At 45.5% G+C, this 22,304-nt stretch overlaps 1 protein-coding gene across 1 annotated transcript in view; it reads left to right on the top strand.

Annotated features, from left to right (window-relative positions):
- Positions 1–20,911, top strand: part of LOC120032910 ((E3-independent) E2 ubiquitin-conjugating enzyme UBE2O-like) — a 44,785-nt gene extending 23,874 nt beyond the window's left edge. The window contains exons 8-21 of the mRNA XM_038979168.1: positions 479–620; positions 2,277–2,382; positions 2,698–3,052; positions 7,927–8,081; positions 9,699–9,811; positions 10,083–10,214; positions 10,447–10,536; positions 10,909–11,581; positions 11,633–11,791; positions 12,019–12,155; positions 12,419–12,622; positions 14,252–14,309; positions 15,355–15,509; positions 16,436–20,911. Coding sequence (XP_038835096.1) covers positions 479–620; positions 2,277–2,382; positions 2,698–3,052; positions 7,927–8,081; positions 9,699–9,811; positions 10,083–10,214; positions 10,447–10,536; positions 10,909–11,581; positions 11,633–11,791; positions 12,019–12,155; positions 12,419–12,622; positions 14,252–14,309; positions 15,355–15,509; positions 16,436–17,011 — 3,055 coding nt within the window. The 3' untranslated portion in view covers positions 17,012–20,911. The remainder of the gene's footprint in view (positions 1–478; positions 621–2,276; positions 2,383–2,697; positions 3,053–7,926; positions 8,082–9,698; positions 9,812–10,082; positions 10,215–10,446; positions 10,537–10,908; positions 11,582–11,632; positions 11,792–12,018; positions 12,156–12,418; positions 12,623–14,251; positions 14,310–15,354; positions 15,510–16,435) is intronic.
- The last annotated feature ends 1,393 nt before the right edge of the window (positions 20,912–22,304 follow it).

Here is a 22,304-nt window from a genome sequence, read left to right as displayed (position 1 = left end):
CAAAGGGTTTTCTAATGATCAATTAGCGTTTTAAAATGAAAGGACATTTCTAAGTGACCTCAAACTTTTGAACGGTAGTGTATATGGAGACTGTTAGTGCCAAAAATGTGTTAATATGGGCAAATAGCAGTAAGGCCAAATACAATTTGTAATTTTTACGGCTTGGACAGTACTTGGACTGTTAGGTGCCAAAAATAAGGGGTTAAAAGCATGTAAAAACAAATACATGTTTCCTCATCTTTCTTATATCTCTGCTATAGGACAGACACTTCAGAACAAATTTCTTTTTTCCCATGTAGTGAATCTGTTTTTCAAGGCATTTGTATGGGCTAATGGAAGTAAAGAATGTGCTCATGCAACAAATGTTAGTGCATCGTATCAAGATGGAGAGATGCTCATCCCTAGCCACACCCATTCTTCTGCTTTAATGACCCTTCTATTAACACGCTCCCTCCTACATACGTGTGTTCTGATCCAGAGTGAAGCGTCTGGGCTACTACGACCACACCCAGAGGCAGCTGGGGGAGAGGGCTCTGTACGTGTTCCCAGCCAAGGGAGACATCACCTGTGAGTGGCCCGACGGAGCCCCCGGACTCCCGGAGGACCCCGTAGCCAGGAAGGTGTGTGAGTTGAGGAGGACAGGGAGAGGAATTGTTTCTATATATACAATACCAGTCAAAGGTTCAGACACCTACTAGTTCATGGGTTTTTCTTTATTTTAACTATTTTCTACATTGTAGAATAATAGTGAAGACATAAAAACTATGAAATAACACATATGGAATCATGTTGTAACCAAAAACATGTTAAACCAAGATATATTTGAGATTTGAGATTATTCAAAGTAGCCACCCTTTGCCTTGATGACAGCATTGCACACTCTTGGCATTCTCTCAACCAGCTTCATGAGGTAGTCACCTGGAATGCATTTCAATTAACAATTTCTTTCCTTGATGCATTTGAGCCATTCAGTTGGGTTGTGACAAGGTAGGGGGGGTATACAGAAGATAGCCCTATTTGGTAAAATACCAAGGAGAAATGACAGTCCATTACTTTGACTGACCTTCATGTCTTAATCTGGAACATTTCAAGAACTTTGCAGGTTTATTCAAGTACAGTCGCAAAAACCATCAAGCGCTATGATGAAACTGGCTCTCATGAGGACCGCCACAAGAAAGGAAGACCCAGAGGATAAGTTCATTAGTTAACTGCACCTCAGATTGCAGCCCAAATAAATTCTACACAGAGTTCAAGTAACGGACACATCTCAACATCAACTGTTCAGAGGAGACTGCCTTCATGGTCGAATTGTTGAAAAGAAACCACTACTAAAGGACACCAATAAGAAGAGATTTGCTTGGGCCAAGAAACACAAGCAATGGACATTAGAAGGGTGAAAATCTGTTCTTTTGGTCTTCGTCCAAATTTGAGATTTGTGGTTCCAACTGCCGTGTCTTTGTGAGACGCAGAGTAGGTGAACGGAGGATCTATGCATGTGTGGTTCCCACCGTGAAGCATGGAGGAGGTGGTGTGGGGGTGCTTTGCTGTTGACACTGTCTGTGATTTATTTAGAATTCAAGGCACACTTAACCAGCATGGATACCACAGCATTCTGCAGCGGTATGCCATTCCATCTGGTTTGCGCTTAGTGGGACCATCATTTGTTTTTCAACAGGACAATGACCCGACACACTTCCAGGCTGTGTAAGAGCAATTTTGCCAAGAATCAGAGTGATGGAGTGCTGCATCGGCTCACCTGACCTCATCCCAATTGAGATGGTTTGGGATGAGTTGGACCGCAGAGTGAAGGAAAAGCAGCCAACAAATGGTCCGCATATGTGGGAACTCCTTCAAGACTGTTGGGAAAGCATTCCAGGTGAAGCTGGTGAGCGCCAAGAGTCTGCAAAGCTGTCATCAAAGGGAAGAATACTTTGAAGAATCTCAAATGTAAAATATATTTTGATTTGTTGAACACTTTTTTGTTGTTTTTGGTTACTACATGATTCCATGTGTTATTTCATAGTTTTGAGGTCTTCACTATTATTTCTACAATGTAGGAAATAGTAAAAATAAACACCCTTGAATGAGTAGGTGTCCAAACTTTTGACTGGTATTGTGCGTGCCTGTCCCCATCTTGTATTTTGGAAACAATGTTGCCTCTATTTGCAGAGATACTCCGTGTATCCAACTTTCTTCCCTCGTTGCATGCACTAACAACTGTGTGTTTGCCATGGTTCGTGTTATGTCAGTGTCCTATGACAATGTCCTTCCTGCAGTTGAAAAGAATGTTCAAGAAGGAGTCGTTAGTGAAGAAGACCAATGAGAATGCAGAGACACAAGGTGCAAACCAGCACTCCGCCGACAAGACGGACAGTCTTTACGGTACATGCTGATTTTGATTTATGTCTGTTGGTCATCAGAAATGTTGCCTTGTCATGTTTTGTCAGATATCCTCACTTAAACAGATGACGAGCTCAAACTCCAGTTGTAGAATCATTTTAGATCCATACAGTCTACACCTGATAACTGGCCATCTGATAACTGCACACCTTGTGCAGGGTAGTTCGCCCCACAATTAAAATCTATTCTTCATGCTTTGCTCAGTCCCAAGTCACTGCTTATACCACTAGTCAATTATACATGTAAAACCAACTCAACGACCATCACCCGTGTCCTCTCCCCCCTCCTCACACCCAGGTGACCTCAAGCCAGACAACACCCACCCAGACCCCACTGACCACACCGCCCTCCCCCGCCCTCACCACCCCAACAACGGCCCCAACCACGCCCTCCAGCCCTTGACCCTGTGCGCTCCTCCCTCTGACCCATGGCCCGAGCCCACGGAGCAGGACGCAGACGACGAGGCTGGGGCGGAGGACACGGACGACACCTTGTCGCTGACGTCATCGGCGAGCAGCACGGCGTCGTCGCAGAGCGGCGGTCTGGGGGGCCTGAACAGGAAGAAGAGCATCCCTCTGTCCATCCGCAACCTGAAGAGGAAGCACAAGAAGAAGAGGACCAAGTTCTCCCGCGAGTTCAAGCCCGGCGACAGGTGAGCCAGTTATCAGTCAAATACGTTTGTATTCATGGTATGCTATGTGACTAAATGTAGCAGACTACAATTGTATATAAATGGCTACAAACGTAGCAGGCTATGCCACACTTTAGTCCTCTCCCCTCTTCTGCTTTCTCTCCCTCCCGCACTCCCTTTCTTTCTGAACTTCTGCAATTCCTCCCTCTCTTGCGCCCTCCCTTTCTCTCTCCATTCAGGAGATGGCCCCTCCCTGGCCATTCCCTTCTCTCCTTGGCACGTGTAAAGGATGATCAATAGCTTGCTGGCAAGAATTCGGCTTCCCGCTGGCAAAAATGCTGCATCCTTGAACCCAGTGTCACTTTTATTTATTATGGTCACATTCACCGGATAGGTGCAGTGAAAAGTGTTGTTTTACATGGTCAGCCATAGCAGTATGGCGCCCCTGGAGAAAATGAGGGTGAAGTGCCTTGCTCAAGGGCACATCATGCCTCTCCCAGCCTTGTACAGATATACAATCACATCATTATCCTCTGTCTTAGGCCAGAGACAGGGGCTGCACCCGAAATGGCACCCTACTCCCTATGTAGTACACTACTTTTGTCAAAAATAGAGCAGTGCATGGGGAATAGGGTGCCACTTCCATTTGGGACGCTTACACACAGAGCCGATCAACTTACACCCAGTCCCCCAGCCGAACGGACCAGTGTTCATCGATCCAACATCTTGTCTCCCAGAAAATGTCCTCTTCTCCTTACGAACTTTCTGATGGCTTGATACTAACTACGGCGATCGATTTCAGGCTGATTTCTCAGAGCAGATGTCTGCTAATGACCCGGGTTGTTGTTATTAGGCTGTGTGGCTGCTGCCAGTGACGGTGTGACCTGGCCTTGTTTTCAAATCTTGAACCAGTCTAGCACCACTATATAGTATATAGTACCAATCTAGTGCCAATCCAGTACTTTTCCTAGTACCAATTTGAATCTAGTACATATAACAATCCAAAGGTTATACTTGCATAAACCTAGTATTATTGTTGCAATGTGAAAATGAATACGCTCGCTACCACACTTGCTCTCCTTGTGGTCCTTTGACTAAAAACGAAATAGTTAAGTTCCTATGTTATAAAAATCACACCGGTACCCACAATTAGGCCTAGCTCTGCACCATTAGTTTGACCTTTCCAAATAGGTTGAAGTTTGGGTCAATGTAACCTTTTCTCAAGACATTGCAGAATTCAAGTACTTTAAATTCTACCAGGCGTCATTCGAACGCGGCAGGTTTTACAAGGCTGCACATCTGAAATGGCAACCCCTTCCCTATGTAGTGTACTAATTTTGACCAGAGCCTTGGTTAAAAGTAGTGCATTATACAGGTAATATGATGCCATTTCAGATGCTGCCCAAGGCTGTGATTTCCCTCCTTTTAAACTGCCTTGTAGATCACATCTGGTGGTTAAATATAGCTGACAGCTGATAAATCATGTAGCATGTGCTTAGGTGTGCCCAGATAACATCCAGGTCCTCTGATTGAAAGAGACAGACGGAGCGAGAGAGGGGGGGAAGGGTGATGGAGAGGGAGACTGAGGGTAAAAGAGCAAGGGAGATCAAGGGGGAGAAAAAAGCTGAGATTGAGTTGCGGGAGGGAGAGCGAGCGAGAGGAAGATTGATGGGGGGAATAAAACGGCAAGGGGGAGGTAGTGACTGAAGTTAAGAGGCAGAGCAAGGGGAAAGTGGTTGAATTCTAGTGGGGGATTGATTAAGTGGGGGAAAGAAAAGAAAAGACACGACATGAGATGCAAACTCAGCAAAAAATAAAATAAGACAGTCCCCTTTTCAGGACCCTGTCTTTCAAAGATAATTCGTACAAATCCAAATAACTTCACAGATTTTCATTGTAAAGGATTTAAACACTGTTTCCCATGCTTGTTCAATGAACCATAAACAATTAATGAACATGCACCTATGGAACAGTCACTAACAGCTTACAGAGGGTAGGCAATTAATGTCAGTTATGAAAGTTTAGGACACTAAAGAGGCCTTTCTACTGACTCTGAAAAACGCCCAGGGTCCCTGCTCATCTGCGTGAATGTGCCTTAGGCATGCTGCCAAGAGGCATGAGGACTCCAGATGTGGCCAGGGCAATAAATGCCTGAGACAGGACGGACAGCTGACAGGACGGATGATCGTCCTCGCAGTGGTAAAAACACCTGCACAGGATCGGTACATCCGAACATCACACCTGCAGGACAGGTACAGGATGGCAACAACTGCCCGAGTTACACCAGGAATGCAAAATCCCTCCATCAGTGCTCAGACTGTCCGCAATAGGCTGAGAGAGGCTGGACTGAGGGCTTGTAGGCCTGTTGTAAGGCAGGTGGGCACAAACCCACCGTCGCTGGACCAGACAGGACTGGCAAAAAGTGCTCTTCACTGACGAGCCGCGGTTTTGTCTCACCAGGGGTGATGGTCAGATTCGTGTTTATTGTGTCTACTGTGGAGCGGGATCGATTTGGAGGTGGAGGGTCCGTCGTGGTCTGGGGCTGTGTGTCACAGCATCATCGGATTGAGCTTGTTGTCATTGCAGGCAATCTCAACGCTGTGTGTTACAGGGAAGACATCCTCCTCCCTCATGTGGTACCCTTCCTGCAGGCTCATCCTGACATGACCCTCCAGCATGACAATACCACCAGCCATACTGCTCGTTCTGTGCATGATTTCCTGCAAGACAGGAATGTCAGTGTTCTGCCATCGCCAGCAAAGAGCCTGGATCTCAATCCCATTGATCACGTCTGGGACCTGTTGGATCGGAGGGTGAGAGCTATGACCATTCCCCCCAGAAATGTCCGGGAACTTGCAGGTGCCTTGGTGGAAGCGTAGGGTAACATCTCACAGCAAGAACTGGCAAATCTGGTGCAGTCCATGAGGAGGAGATGCACTGCAGTACTTAATGCAGCTGGTGGCCACACCAGATACTGTTACTTTTGATTTTGACCCCCTTTTGTTCAGGGACTTATTATTCCATTTCCGTTAGTCTCATGTCTGTGGAACTTGTTCAGTTTTTCTCAGTTGAATCTTGTTATGTTCATACAAATACAGTTGAAGTTGGAAGTTTACATACACTTAGGTTGGAGTCATTAAAACTCATTTTCAACCACTCCACAAATTTCTTGTTAACAAACTATAGTTTTGGAAAGTCGGTTAGGACAAGTCATTTTTCCAACAATTGTTTACAGACAGATTATTTCACTTATAATTCGCTGTATCACAATTCCAGTGGGTCAGAATTTTACATACACTAAGTTGACTGTGCCTTTAAACAGCTTGGAAAATTCCAGAAAATGATGTCATGGCTTCAGAAGCTTCTGATAGGCTAATTGACATAATTTGAGTCAATTGGAGGTGTACCTGTGGATGTATTTCAAGGCCTACCTTCAAACTCAGTGCCTCTTTGCTTGACGACATGGGAAAATCAAAAGATATCAGCCAGGACCTCAGAAAAAATTGTAGACCTCCACAGGTCTGGTTCATCCTTGGGAGCAATTTCCAAATGCCTGAAGGTACCATGTTCAGCTGTATAAACAATAGTACGCACGCATAAACACCATGGGTCCACGCAGCCGTCATACCGCTCAGGAAGGAGACGCGTTCTGTCTCCTAGAGATGAACGTACTTTGGTGCGAAAAGTGCAAATCATTCTCAGAACAGCAGCAAAGGACCTTGTGAAGATGCTGGAGGAAACAGGTACAAAAGTATCTATATCTACAGTAATAATTTGTCCTATATCGACAACCTGAAAGACTGTTTAGCAAGGAAGAAGCCACTGATGACCATCTTTACCATCGTTATGTTTGGAGGAAAAAGGGGGAGGCTTGCAAGCTGAAGAACACCATCCCAACCGTGAAGCACGGAGGTGGCGACAGCATGTTGTGGGGGTGCTTTGCTGCAGGAGAGACTGGTGCACTTCTCAAAATAGATGGCATCATGAGGCAGGAAAATTGTGGATATATTGAAGCATCATCTCAGGACATCAGTCAGGAAGTTCAAGCTTGAACGCAAATGGGTCTTCCAAATGGACAATGACCCCAAGCATACTTCCAAAGTTGTGGCAAAATGGCTTAAGGACAACAGTCAAGGTATTGGAGTGGCCATCACAAAGCCCTGACCTCAATCCCATAGAAAATTTGTGGGCAGAACTGAAAAAGCGTGTGCGAGCAAAGAGGCCTACAAACCTGAGTCAGTTACACCAGCTCTGTCAGGAGGAATGGGCCAAAATTCACCCAACTTGTTGTGGGAAGCTTGTGGAAGGCTACCTGAAACGTTTGACCCAAGTTAAACAATTTAAAGGCAATGCTACCAAATTCTAATTGAGTGTATGTAAACTTCTGACCCACTGGGAATGTGATGAAAGAAATAAAAGCTGAAAAATCATTCTCTCTACTATTTTTCTGACATTTCACATTCTTAAAATAAAGTGGTGATCCTAACTGACTTAATAAAGCGAATTTTTACGAGGATTAAATGTCAGGAATTGTCAGTATTTGGCTAAGGTGTATGTAAACTTCCGACTTCAACTGTATTTACACATGTTTGCTGAAAATAAACGCAGTTGACAGTGAGAGGACTTTTCTTATATAGTTTATATTATGGGTGGAGGGAGACTGTGACAGAGGAGATCAGGCTCCACTCACCCTGCGATATCTTTGATTGGCTCTGCTGCTGCGCATATGGCTGAGTCAGTTTAACATTACATTCTATAACCTGTAGGCATTTTCCACTCTTAACCAGAACTTCTTGCTGAAATAGTTAGGCCTTGTCAGTGAAGACACAAATTCCAGTATTAGTTACTAAGTCACTGGTTCTATTATCTACCGTCTCCCTGTTTTTTACCGTCAGGGTGGCGGTAGAGGTGGTGTCCACCAAGACCTCGGCCGACGTCCTCTGGAAGGACGGCCGTATGGAGACCCTCATCCGCTCCAATGACCTCATCCCCATCCAGCACCTGGACAACCACGAGTTCTGCCCCGGAGACTTTGTTGTCGACAAACGACGTAAGTAGCTAGCGCACTTCACACTCGTCTTCAGGCCTTGTACAGTGCATTCGGAAATTAATCAGACCTTTTTCCACATTTTGTTACGTTACAGCCTTATTCTAAAATGGATTCGTTCCCCCCCCCCCCCCCCCCCCTTATCAGTCCACACACAATAACCCATAATGGCAAAGCAAAAACAGGTTTTTAGACATTTTTGCAAATGTATACATTTTTTAAAACTGAAATATCACGTTTCCATAATTATTCACACCCTTTACTCAGTACTTTGTTGAAGCACCTTTGGCAGCGATTACAGCCTCGTCTTCTTGGATATGATGCTACAGGCTTGGCACATTTGTAATTGGGGAGTTCCTCTCATTCTTCTCTGCAGATCCTCTCAATCTCTGTCAGGTTGGATGGGGAGCGTTGCTGCACAGCTATTTTCAGGCTCTGGCTGGGCCACTCAAGGACATTGAGGCTTGTCCTGAAGCCACTTCTGCGTTGTCCTGTTGGAAGGTGAACCTTCACCCCCGTCTGTCCTGAGCGCTCTGGTGCAGGTTTTCATCAAGGATCTCATTGTACTTTACTCCGTTCTATTGGAGTTTGCCAAAAGGCACTTAAAGACTCTGACCACGAGAAACAAGATTCTCTGGTCTGATAAAATGAAGATTGAACTTGTTGGCCTGAATGCCAAGCATCACGTCTGTAGGAAACCTGGCACCATCCCTACAGTGAAGCGTGGTGGCAGCATCATGCAGTGAGGATGTTTTTCAGCGGCAGGGACTGGGAGACTGGTCAGGATCGAGGCAAAGATGAAAGGAGCAAAGTACAGAGAGATCCTTGATGAAAACCTGCTCCAGAGCGCTCAGTTCCTCAGACTGGGGTGAAGGTTCACCTTCCAACGGGATAATGACCCTAAGCACACAGCCAAGACAACGCAGGAGTGGCTTCGGGACAAGCCTCTGAATGTTCTTGTTGCGTCATACCCAAAAAGACTCTATGCTTTAGTCGCTGCCAAAGGTGCTTCAACAAAGTACTGTTTTAAAGGATCTGAATACCTATGCAAATGTGATATTTCAGTTTATTTGATTTTTTTGCTAACATTTCTCAACCTGATTTTCCTTTGTCATTATGGGGTATTGTGTGTAGATTGATGAGGGGAAAAAACTATTTAATACATTTTAGAATAAGGCTGTAACCTAACAAAATATTGAATAAGTCAAAGGGTCTGAATACTTTCCCGACTGTATTGTACTGTGTGTGTGTCATTGAACCCGTATTATCGGCATATTCAACAGCGTTATCTCCAATATTTAGTGATTATTGGTGTTGTAAAAATGATAGCTAACGGGTTAGCAATTAGCATGTTAGACATTTCAGTCGAAATACTACTACTATCAGCTTTTATAAGCGGTTTAGCAAAAAATGTACACTACCGTTCAAAAGTTTGGGGTCACTTAGAAATGTCCTTGTTTTTGAAAGAAAAGCACTTTTTTATAATTTTTTGGTCCATTTAAAATAACATCAAATTGATCAGAAATACACACATGACTATTGTAGCTATGCAACCTGAGGCACAAAATGTAACTTCAGCTCTGTCTTTCTCTGTGTGTCTGTCTCTGTGTGGTCACACAGCCCAAGCCCCTACGGACCCGGGCGTGTACGGGGTCATCCAGTCGGGCGACCACAAAGGCAGGACGTGTGCTGTGAAGTGGATCAAACTCAACGCCTCCAGCGACGACGTGGAGGTCAGTCTGCTGGGCATTGTGGGTCGGCTCGTGTCGCCGGGGGAACAACAACCTTTTATTTATTTTTATATTCCATTAATAGCTCTAAAGACGTTGAATTGGGCAAATCTGAAATGACTCTATTCCACATTACCCTATTCCACAGTGCGCTACTTTGGGCCAAAGCAATAGCCCCATGGTCCTATTGCTCTGCTCAAAAACAGTGCACTATACAGGGTGGCTTATTTGAGCTGCATGATATCAGTAATGGATGGTGGTTTTGTTTGTTTAGGTCACAGGAGAAGAGGAGGATGTTAGTGTGTACGACATCGCCGACCACCCAGACTTCCACTTCCGTACCACTGATATCGTCATCAGGATAGGGAACTCTGAGAACGGGCGGAATACGGAGTGCGAGAACGATGTAAGTTCAAAAAATGTCTTTAATTTTGGTTGTTGACATGTTAGAACTTTTCCCTGTGGTGCTTGGAGTGTTCTTTGCCGGTCCACGTTGTACCGATGCTTTGGCCTGGTTACAGATCCACCATAGTTGCTAAAAGCGTGATCTGAAAGGAAATATCATCCAGTATGGTACTATAGTGTAGAAAGAGTATTATCACATACCGTTTTTTGAATCTTTTTTTTTACCTGCCCAGACGTCAGTAGGTCAGGTCTTCAGAGTGGACGTGAGCAGCAAGGTGGAGGTGGTGTGGGCCGACAACTCCATGACCATCGTCCTACCACAGGTACTCATGGTAATTGTAGTCTTTCTGTCCCTCACATGCGGTAGTTGTAGTGGTCATTAATCGGTGGCTCTATTGGTTTCTGTTAATGTTCTGTGTTCACTATGTCAATGAAGTGTGCTAATGCTGTACCTTCTTTCTCCGGTTTCTGTTCATGCTAATTATGTGTTGGTGCTAATTATCTTTTCAATCTGAATTTGTGTTGCCGTTAGCATGCTGCAGAGTGACTTGCATGCTGCCCTTTTAAAAATCTATTATTCTATAACAACATTTTGATATTGACACAAAAAGCACTCGATGAGTGTTAGCAATGATTAATCAGTGCGTATAAACGAGGTGATTTTGTTTTTCTCTTTAACCCCCCCCTCAATCTAGCACCTGTACAACGTGGAGTCTGAGATCGAGGAGACTGACTATGACTCTGTAGAGGAGAGCAGCAGTGGCCTGTCCACGGAGGAGTGGGAGGACGAGAGCGACAGCTGGGAGACTGACAACGGCCTGACCACCAACGAGGACGACCAGCACCCCGCCAACGACGACACCGCCACCCCGGCCCCCACCCCCACCGGCTCCAGCCCCTTCATCATCCCGCCAGAGGAGGGCGGCAAAGCAGGGGCCACCACCCCCACCAAGCCACCTAACTCTTCAGAGGACCTGGAGGGAGCTGGGGCTATAGTCAGCCCAGGCACCGGTGCTGGGGGAACCACTCCTGGAGCAGGAGGGGGTGATGCCGCAGAGAAGCTTCCCGGGAAAGAGGGCACACCGCGGGGCTTCCGTGAGCTCAAGGAGGCCCTGAAGATCCTGGAGAGCCTGAAGAACATGACGGTAGAGCAGCTATGGACCGGCGTCTCGCCTACCTCGCCCACGTCCGGTGCCGCGCCCGCCGCCAACGGGACTAACGCCAACGCCGCCACTGCCATCACGCCAGAGAAGCCCACCAAGGAGAAGCGCTTCCTGGATGACATCAAGAAGCTCCAGGAGAACCTGAGGAAGACCCTAGACAATGTGGCCATCGTGGAGGAGGAGCGGATGGAGGCGGTGGTGGAGGGCGGGGCAGGAGGAAGTGGGAGTACGGAGGGAGGGGAAAGAGGGGGCGAAGAAAGGCCCCAGGAGGAGGCGGCAGCGGCGAAGACGCCAGGCACGGCGCCAGAGTGGCCAAGCGATACGCCTGTTCTGTGCCAACAGAGTGGTGGCAAGCCCGGAGTCACCTTCACCAGTGCCAAGGGAGAGGTGTTCTCTGTGCTGGAGTGGTCACCAGGTGAGGATGCAATACTGCGCTTTTAGCTTGTCATGGTTTGTCTTTGTTACTGAGACCTCCACTAAACTAGTAGTACAGGGAGAAGAATACACTTCATACTTAAATACCCCCAAAAATGCCCTCTTTGAACATTTTTAAATGCACTGGTCCATTACTTAAAATGGCCTTTTCAAATACTCACTAAATGCCTTGTTAGAATACCAAAACATTTATCTGACTCCTGCCAGACACCCACACCTTTAAGAAGATGGAGTTCCAGCCGGCCGAGGCCAAGAAGTTTTTCAGCACTGTGAGGAAGGAGATGGCTCTGCTGGCCACCTCGCTGCCCGACGGCATCATGGTCAAAACCTTCGAGGACCGCATGGTACGCTCACCGACACCTGAGAAGAGAGCCGTTTGGAAGTGATCCGAATGTAGTCGATTACAGTCAAGTGTTCAATTGCATCAGACCACTCTTCAGTGGCTTAAGTGACTCTGCACTCATTAAACCCTTGATTTAAAAACTCTTCATGCTGTTATTTTTTAAGATAAGTGATAATTCTGATAGTGAACATGTGCTACTCTCGTTGACATTTGTGATTCCCAATTCCTCTCCTCTTTCTTCACCCTGTCCCTCTCTCTTCATAGGACCTGTTCTCGGCCCTGATCAAGGGGCCCACGCGCACCCCTTACGAGGACGGCCTGTTCCTTTTCGACATCCAGCTGCCAAACATTTACCCGTCGGTGCCGCCCCTCTTCCGCTACCTGTCACAGTGCAGCGGGCGCCTCAACCCCAACCTCTACGACAACGGCAAGGTCTGCGTCAGCCTGCTGGGCACCTGGATTGGCAAGGTAAAAGTAGACCTTTACCCCTCCCGAAAAAAGTGTGATACTTGGTATTTTTGCTATTTTATTAGGATTCTCATTAGCGGTTGCAAAAGCAGCAGCTACTCTTCCTGGGGCCCACACAAAACATGAAACATGACATAATACAGAACATCAAGGATAGAAAGGTCAAATACTTAGACCACCCATTACCTTCCCTTTGACTGTTATTGGACCACCCATTACCTTCCCTTTGACTGTTATTGGACCACCCATTACCTTCCCTTTGACTGTTATTGGACCACCCATTACCTTCCCTTTGACTGTTATTGGACCACCCATTACCTTCCCTTTGACTGTTATTAGACCACCCATTACCTTCCCTTTGACTGTTATTGGACCACCCATTACCTTCCCTTTGACTGTTATAGGACCACCCATTACCTTCCCTTTGACTGTTATTGGACCACCCATTACCTTCCCTTTGACTGTTATTGGACCACTCATTACCTTCCCTTTGACTGTTATTGGACCACCCATTACCTTCCCTTTGACTGTTATTGGACCACCCATTACCTTCCCTTTGACTGTTATTGGACCACCCATTACCTTCCCTTTGACTGTTATTGGACCACCCATTACCTTCCCTTTGACTGTTATTGGACCACCCATTACCTTCCCTTTGACTGTTATAGGACCACCCATTACCTTCCCTTTGACTGTTATTGGACCAGCCATTACCTTCCCTTTGACTGTTATTAGACCACCCATTACCTTCCCTTTGACTGTTATTAGACCACCCATTACCTTCCCTTTGACTGTTATTAGACCACCCATTACCTTCCCTTTGACTGTTATTGGACCACCCATTACCTTCCCTTTGACTGTTATTGGACCACCCATTACCTTCCCTTTGACTGTTATTGGACCACCCATTACCTTCCCTTTGACTGTTATTGGACCACCCATTACCTTCCCTTTGACTGTTATTGGACCACCCATTACCTTCCCTTTGACTGTTATTGGACCACCCATTACCTTCCCTTTGACTGTTATTGGACCACCCATTACCTTCCCTTTGACTGTTATTGGACCACCCATTACCTTCCCTTTGACTGTTATTGGACCACCCATTACCTTCCCTTTGACTGTTATTGGACCACCCATTACCTTCCCTTTGACTGTTATTGGACCACCCATTACCTTCCCTTTGACTGTTATTGGAACACCCATTACCTTCCCTTTGACTGTTATTGGACCACCCATTACCTTCCCTTTGACTGTTATTGGACCACCCATTACCTTCCCTTTGACTGTTATTAGACCACCCATTACCTTCCCTTTGACTGTTATTGGACCACCCATTACCTTCCCTTTGACTGTTATTGGACCACCCATTACCTTCCCTTTGACTGTTATTGGACCACCCATTACCTTCCCTTTGACTGTTATTGGACCACCCATTACCTTCCCTTTGACTGTTATTGGACCACCCATTACCTTCCCTTTGACTGTTATAGGACCACCCATTACCTTCCCTTTGACTGTTATTGGACCATCCATTACCTTCCCTTTGACCTTTTAAATATTATTTTGTACATGATCTGTTTGTATAAAATGTGCCTCACACTGTCTTCCCTGTTAATCCATCCACAGGGTACAGAGAGGTGGACCAGCAAGTCTAGCCTGCTGCAAGTGCTCATCTCCATCCAAGGCGAGTCTAAACTGACCTAACTAGACCTACTCTTAGTCACGCGCAGTCTAGATTCACCCCCCCCCCAACCTCATCCAGAATCTCTACCAGTCCGGTTTGGGTCCTTTAGGGCCACCCCTCCCCATTGTCTTCCCTGCAGCAGAAGTGTATGTTTTATTCATGCCGTTCATTTGCTCATGTCTGCTTCGGCTACAGTGAGTGTCACACACCATCACCCTCTGACAAGACCGTTGTGGTTAAACTGCCTCACCTTCCTATCAGTAATATTCACCTCAGGATTTTGGAGACAATTATAGGATTTGTTGCCTTCTCAAACTATGCTAATAGGTTTTTTCAGGTTAATCCACAAAAGGCTAAATACATTTGAGTTGTCAAAGGTGTTTGTGGTTAACCAAAGTTTGAGTCTTTACGTACACTAGAATGAAGGGTTAATGTGTGAATGCCTTTGATTTCTAAGGTATTTGGGTCCTTTGTAACGTTACTGATCCAATGCAGCTGTTTTAATCTCAATATCAAATCATTTCTGGTTAACAATTAAGCACCTTACTGTGTCTGTTTTAAATTAAAATGGTCAAAAAGGCGAAGAGCAATTTCTTGAGCAATATTTTTGCTAGGACTGTCTGGAATTGGTCTGAGTGGGGAGGGGAAAACTGAAAACTAGCTGTTATTGGCAGAGGTTTGGAATTCTCTTAATGGTCTATTACCTAATTTACCGGTGCGCCTGGCACCTACTACCATACCCTGTTCAAAGGCACGTCAATCGTTTGTCTTGGCCAGTCACACTCTAAATGGCACACACATACAATCCAAGGCTTAAAATTCCTTCTTTAACCTGTCTCCTCCCCTTCGTCTACACTGTTTTGAAGTGGATTTAACAAGTGACATCAAGGGATCAGAGCTTTCACCTGGTCAGTCTGTTATGGACATTTGTATAGTCGCTGTATATAAAATGCAGGACAATCCCGTTTTTGACTGCGCTGGGCCTTTTTAATGCTTCATTGTGTGTCTAGAAGAATCTAAAAAGTGTGCTGTGTGTCTCTCCCAGGCCTGATCCTGGTCAACGAGCCCTACTACAATGAGGCAGGTTTCGACAGTGACCGGGGCCTGCAGGAGGGCTATGAGAACAGTCGCTGCTACAACGAGATGGCCCTCATCAAGATGGTGCAGTCCATGACCCAGCTGCTGCAGACTCCCATAGAGGTCGGGATACAGTTTGACACTAGATAAATCGGATCAATCTGTTTTGTGTAGATTTTGTATACGATTCGATTGTATTTGTGTGAATACAAAACACAGTAAAAATCCTCCAAATAAACGGGCGGTTATTGTATGCTGATAGTTGCTGTACAAATTTAACCTGTAAGTCAAAGTGCCAAAGACGCATTTCAATTTTCTGAAGTTTGAAGAAAAGGTTTATCTTATTACTGGATGAGTTGGGGACAAATGGCAGGTGGTGATGGATAGTTATAGTTGGGTGGTTGTCGTGGTAGAGGTCTGTAAATATTGTACATATTTGTGTTTAAGTGTTTTTTTTTTATTGCATATCTTGTGTTTTTGAGCCACGAATTTACAGGTTAGCTCTTTTTGGCTTGTTAGCTAGCTGGCGTATGTTTTTGTTTGGGAAAATGTGTCTGGCCTTTTTTTTGTTTCACCCGGCTGCCAGTTCATGATCTTTTGAACATAATTTGAGGAGTTGCCTGACGCTCAATAGGAATGGGAGATGGAGGCATACAGCAGTGCTGAGGCAGAGGGTTGGTCGTGAGGACCACTGGCTACTATTCTGAACTCTGTGTGCTGAGTTTTTGGCACCCAGGGCTGCTGAGGTATCAACCTAGTGGGTGCAACACAGAGTGGAAGAGGCCCAGTGGCTAAAAGACCCTCCATCACTATCCTCTGACCAGTTCCCTCCGCTCAAGCCGTGAACCGACCCTCTCCATCTTCGGACTAAAGACTTGGCCCCTATTGGTTGACCTGTCATGATATATTGCTTGTTTGTTTTTGCTCTTGAAGAGCTTCGAGATTCTATGAAAAGCCTTATAGAAGTTATAAATTATTCTTCTAGGTTATGATTCAGATCATGGGGATATTGAGCCATAATGATTTATCTTTTGTCTGTTTCCAAACAGGTGTTCCAGCAGGAGATCCGGCAGCACTTCACCTCTAGCGGCTGGCGCCTGGTGCACCGCCTGGAGGCCTGGCTGGAGCTCCACGAGCTAGCCGAGAGGGGCCCTCCGCCAAGACCATCCCGGGACAGGCCTCCCTCAGTGGGGCCTCTAGACGAGACACTCCCCTTGGATCTTCTGGCCCACAGTACCCCTAACAAGCCCCAGGGCACCGGGGATGAAGAGCTGGAGGACTCTGGCCTGAGCCTTTCCACCACCGCCGCTTCCCAGCAGGAGCTCAGCCAGAACTTGGACGGCGCCGTCTTGGCCAGTGAGGTGGCCGGGGTGAGCGTGGTGGTCTCCGGGTCTGTTAGGGCAGCCACCTCAGACTCTGCGGGCGGCAGCCAGCCGGCGGTGCGACCAAAGAAGCGCAGGAAGAGCTACCGGAGCTTCCTCCCCGAGCGGAGCGGGTACCCGGACATTGGCTTCCCCCTCTTTCCTCTCTCCAAGGGCTTTGTGAAGAGCGTGCGCAGCGTGCTGCTGCAGTACCGGGCCGCCCTGGCCGCCGCCACCATCCCAGACCACATAGAGGACAAGTGACTAGTGACTCCCCCAACGCCTACCACCTCAAAGCCCACACTCCAAAAGCTGCACTGTGCCCCAAATTATTTCCCAAATAGCCCCCCGTACGCTCTGATCCCCCTTGCCCAACTGCTGCCCAGTGCCCCTGCCCCTCAGCCATCTATCTAGTGCACTCTTGCCCCCTCCTCCCCTCCCTCAGACCACTATAAGTTAACTGGGTGTATGCGCTTTTCCGTCAGTGTCCAGAGGCCAGACAGAGGCCAGATGTGAAGGGAGAGGAGTGGGAGTGTCTTATGGGGATCTAAGCCACGGAACCTAAGCGCCCTCCCTCATATTGGACCCTCTGAGCTCTCATGGACACATAGACAAGAAGCGAGAGCCTCGACTGGAAGGCAGCGCCACACGTCTGCCCCTCGTGGACCCTCCTAGGCCCTGACGGACGAGGAAGGAGAGGAGGAGAGATGCAGAGCTGGTTTGATTAAAAAAATTAAATTAAAAAAATTAAAAAGTGCCATTGACTTGCATCATCTATAGCTGCTGTAAGGGGAAGTGGAATTACCTGAAGAGAGACATTCTTTGTGAATTGCCGCCACAAATTCAATTTCTTAGCACAAATGAAAATGTTACTCCGCCGTGTCAATTGGATCTAAACTAAATGGAGACTGTTACAGTAGCCATGGCGTCCTGGAATCTGCAGGGTCAACCTGGACAGATTCTCAAAGCTGGGTTTTCTCTGAACTACATTTCCCAGTATGCCTGGCTCCTTTGAACCTGGCGGGTACCCTTAGCACCACCCTGCACTCTCCAATCAACAGACAATCTCGGCAGAGCTGGGCACCTTTTGACATGCTGACGTATTGAGTTTCTTTTTAACGTGGATGTTACTGGTTGTTTGCTTTTTGCCCAGCTCCTCTTGTTCTTTCTCGCTTTAGAGATACACACACACACACACACACACACACACACACACACACACACACACACACACACACACACACACTATCTGAATGTTATTAACTGCCCACCTACAACAGCTTCACTCTGCTATGTCCTTGTTGGTTCCCTCGCCAATCGCTCGCACCAAAACATGTCGTTGCAGAAACACTTGAGTGACAAGTTTACATACTAATCACCACTTCTGGATGTTATATAACTTACTAGGCCCTACGGTATATCCCTGAGGAGAGACCTGGCTCTAGAATAGAGGAGTGCAGTTACACAGAACTATATGACCTTACCTCTCGGTAAAGTCAAATGAGTTCTTTAATATCTTTGACTGTAGAAAGTTTCCATTCTAAGACTTGATAACTTTCTGACACTGTACAGACTTTTTTTAGTTATATCACCCATGTCGCTCTTAAGACTGAACTTGACATATTTGTTTTCTTCTACAAGGGATCAAGGCTAGGTTGAAAATACCCCGTTTAAGACCACGTTTGAAAATAAACACATTCATTGGACCAGCACAGTTGCTGATGCGACAGGATTGGCGTTGAAAACGTGACCAGCGGTCAGGAAATCAAGTGAAGTGACTGTAGATCATTTGAAAAAAGTTTCAATGAATAGGATGACAGTTAAAACAGTTATGCTTATGTGATTGTTGAGTAGTTAGCTGAAATTCACTACAGGTTGTGTTTACTTTTCCACTTTGATGGCTAACTCTCTGTACTGCTAACATTCACTTCCATTCATTGTCTGTCTGGCGCTGGTCCGATGAACGGTTTATTTTCGAACGCTTCTCCATGGAATTCTTACGTTGTCTTAACCTTCTCCATGTTCAAGGTAGTGATGTTTTTCCTTCCTTGCAGCTTTCATTGACCCTTTTGAGTCACTTAAAGGCTGGTCGTTCAGCATGGTCCTCCAGAGCTATCCCACAATCCTCTTCTGCTCACTCATTGGGCCACTACTAGAAGCGGGAGCCACAACCGTGAACATGACGCGAGTAAAAACCGCTATCCATTCCATCACTAAATGAGTCATATCTCATCTCAACATGTTGCCTTACTTGAATTGTTCTTAAGATATGATCAGACCCTATGTACAGAGCTGCTTGTTACCCCGGCCTGATACCCACTACATTCACCCCATTCCAGTGTTCAGAGGTTGACCGTCTAACATCAGATCTGGGGTCAGTTTTCCCTGGACTTGTGCTTAATTTAACAATTCGGAGGTAGGAAAAATGTTTAAAAAAACGAATAATAAATAAAACAAAATAACTGATCCCAGATCTGCTTTGACAATGGCAACCCACAAGTTGAATGGTAAAGTTACACAGCTTCAGCCTCTGTATTCCAATGTTACTCTCAACTGCGGTTTGTTTGGTGATGGAGATTGATTGGAGTTTGTAGACAGATTGAGTGTGGATGCAGAAGGTTTTGATGAGCTTATATCTGATTTGGTTTTGTTCTTGCTCTTTGCCTCGAGCATGATGGAGTGTCACTGTTTGTTCCCAAGATTGGAGTGGTATCCCGTTCTTTCATTTTCCCAATTTAAAGGGTGAATGATGCACTTTTGACAACATGGCCTCTGGCATAGTCATGCTTGTACTTTGTGATATTACTTTTATGTTTCTTTAAATTATTGCTGGTTTGTTTATACTTGCTTGAAAAATGGTCAAGTGTTCTATTTAACACAGGGAGCTTTTCTCTGTATGGCCACCAGGGGTCAGTGGTTCCATTGTGTGCGCCGAAGAATGAAAGAAGCCTGGTCCCAGACCTGTATGTTCTTTGACCAACTCCTTTGGCTGGTAGTTGATTTTAAAGCACAAACAGATTTAGGATCAAGTGTTCAAAGGAGTACTGTGAAAGAAGAAAGTGCAGCGATTTAACGCCATCTGGTTCTTATATAGCCTGGTACCAAATCTGTTTGTGCAGTCTTTGTCAAGAATGCACAAACAGATCTGGACCTGGGCTAGTTCTGATAGTGCTTCCTTGGTTATTTGAACCGTTGTTGTTTACATCCATCTGAAATATATTATTATGCTCTTGCTTTTTGCCAGATATTCTGTTGGTCCATTCCCCTTGTGCTTACGGTGAACTGAAAACGAGGGTGTTGGCTATTCTTTTTGCGTGGAACAAAGACGCTAAATGCTTTGTGTTCATGAGTGTGTGACAGTACAAAGTGCCATTGTAAATGAGTGAGATGAACTGGTTATTGTAAAGAAGAAAAGAACAGGTGAATGGGATTTTGTATTTGTATTATTTTTCTCCTTCCACCTTAAAAAAATATATAAATTCCTGTACCATGCATGGCAATCAGGCTTCCATTGCTTCTCTTCCTCCTCAACGTTCTTCCTCTTTTCTCTTTTGCTGCCTGTACAGTAATCCCTGAAGGATGTTCCTTTTGCTTTCCCATTTTAGGCTGCAGTACTTGTAGCGTTGCAGCCTTGGTTGGTTCCCGCCAACCTTCTCCTGTGTTTGCAACCATAGATCTCTCTCTCTCTCTCGCTCATGCACTTGTTTCTCCACTATTACAGAAAAAATGTGAAGCCAGGTCTCGAGAAAAAAAAACATGAAGGATTTCAAGCACATGAAGTTATGTACAATTTTCTGTGTATGTTTATATTCAGACGTATTCATTACTGCGAGAGATTTCCAGCCAAAGCATGTAACATGTTGCTTTAAGCCTTGAACGGACACAAGACTTGACTGTACCATGTGAACATTTTCACAGTGGCCTGTATTGGTAACTAATAAACTTATGATTTTTAGCCTGATCCCTCTGTACAGAAGTCATGACTATACTATAAATACCTATATTTAACAAACTTGAGCTCTGTAAGTGGTCATGAGAACGCTTGGGACATAAGTATGCATTTGCAGGTTTTTTTCTTCTTGATTTGTCATTTTTTACAGTTCCTTTCATTACGTTTCAAGACCTGTTTTTAAAGTGATGTATTAAACTTTGCAAGCAGTACCATGGTTACAAGTTGTCGCTTGTGGTGGATTGAATTTGAATTTACAGTAGTTGTTTCAGTTGACTTCACTCAAAGGACACAACAGCAACTTCATCTTGTTTATTCAAAAGAAACAAGTCAAATGTTTTGGTTTTCACTTTATTCGATTCAACATTTTGCCAAGTGGAAAAATAGAGCTCTGTATTCAACTCAAAGAATATCAATCAAGATTTGTAAAAAGAACAGTTACTTTCCCATCACCAAATACACCGTCAATAAGACAACAGTCAAGCAGCAGCAGTAAGACCAAGCTCTTTGGGAAAGTACCAGACTGAAGTTATTCAGCTATACACCTTCAAGTGTCAACAATGGAGTATATTAAGGTCTGGGCCTGAGTTTTCACAAACTGGGACATTAAGCTTCATCAAACCTCCTTTTCCGTTCTTAAGCAAGCGCTCATTCAACTGGAACTGGGTTACTGGAGTAGGTCCGTTTCCTCATAAATTAAATATTGAAGATGAATAGGACCGGTGTCAGGGTTGTATGCCAAGTCTTCTAAGCGTCATAACAGTACACACCCCTCTTCTCACAACTAAGGAGCAACATGTTCAAGGCACACCAAACAGTTTCAGGGGCTCTTTCTCAATCGTCTAAAATCTGTCCTTGTTTCCTTTCCTGCATTGCTCTGATCTGAAAGAACTGAGCAGGTGAAAGCCTGCCAGCCTACTGATGAGCTTCCACCATATTTTCACCTGCCAAATATTTTCTAATCAGTGCAAACAAGCAGAGAAAATTAAGAGGGTAATAATTGAGAAAGCGCCAGGGACTGCATCACCAGCAAGGCAGGCAGACTTTGCATAGACTAAGAGTAAGGCCCAGAGTTTTCTAGTGAAGTGGTCAGGAACATCTCATGGCCCAAGCTAGCTTAAAGGAATGGATTTTTAGGAGCATGTTTCAAGCCCGAGCGAAGCAGAATATTCCTGTCACAATCAATGGAGTCTGAACAACAATTGATCTCATGGAGGAACTGAAATAAGAGACTTTCATGTGCGTTTTGATATTCTCACCTCCATTTCCCCATCATAATGCTTCATGACTCATTGATTCCCAGCATGCTATGGGGCACGTTCCTCTGCCCAGGTGTTGCCGACGACTGCCAAAGCTTACAACTCCTAGATATGTATCAGCTAACCACAAATGTTATACTAGCAATTTGTCAGTCAACCTATCTTCTGAGCAGGGGAACGCGACCAAGGTAAGGATCGGAAAGGCATGTGCTGCTGCTCTAAAATAGCAAGCAGTAGGGCGAGGAACGCCAGATGAGCTCATGCCCCTGAAAGTGTTAAAAGCATAGTTAATCTTTGTACTTTAAACATCAATGCAAGATGCTTTCTTTTGCATGTAGCGCAGCTAAAA

The sequence above is a fragment of the Salvelinus namaycush genome, chromosome 39 (genome assembly GCF_016432855.1).
Source record: "Salvelinus namaycush isolate Seneca chromosome 39, SaNama_1.0, whole genome shotgun sequence".
Lineage (NCBI taxonomy): Eukaryota > Metazoa > Chordata > Actinopteri > Salmoniformes > Salmonidae > Salvelinus > Salvelinus namaycush.
Note: the sequence above shows the minus strand (reverse complement) of the source record. Positions and strands in the feature narration are given on the sequence as shown.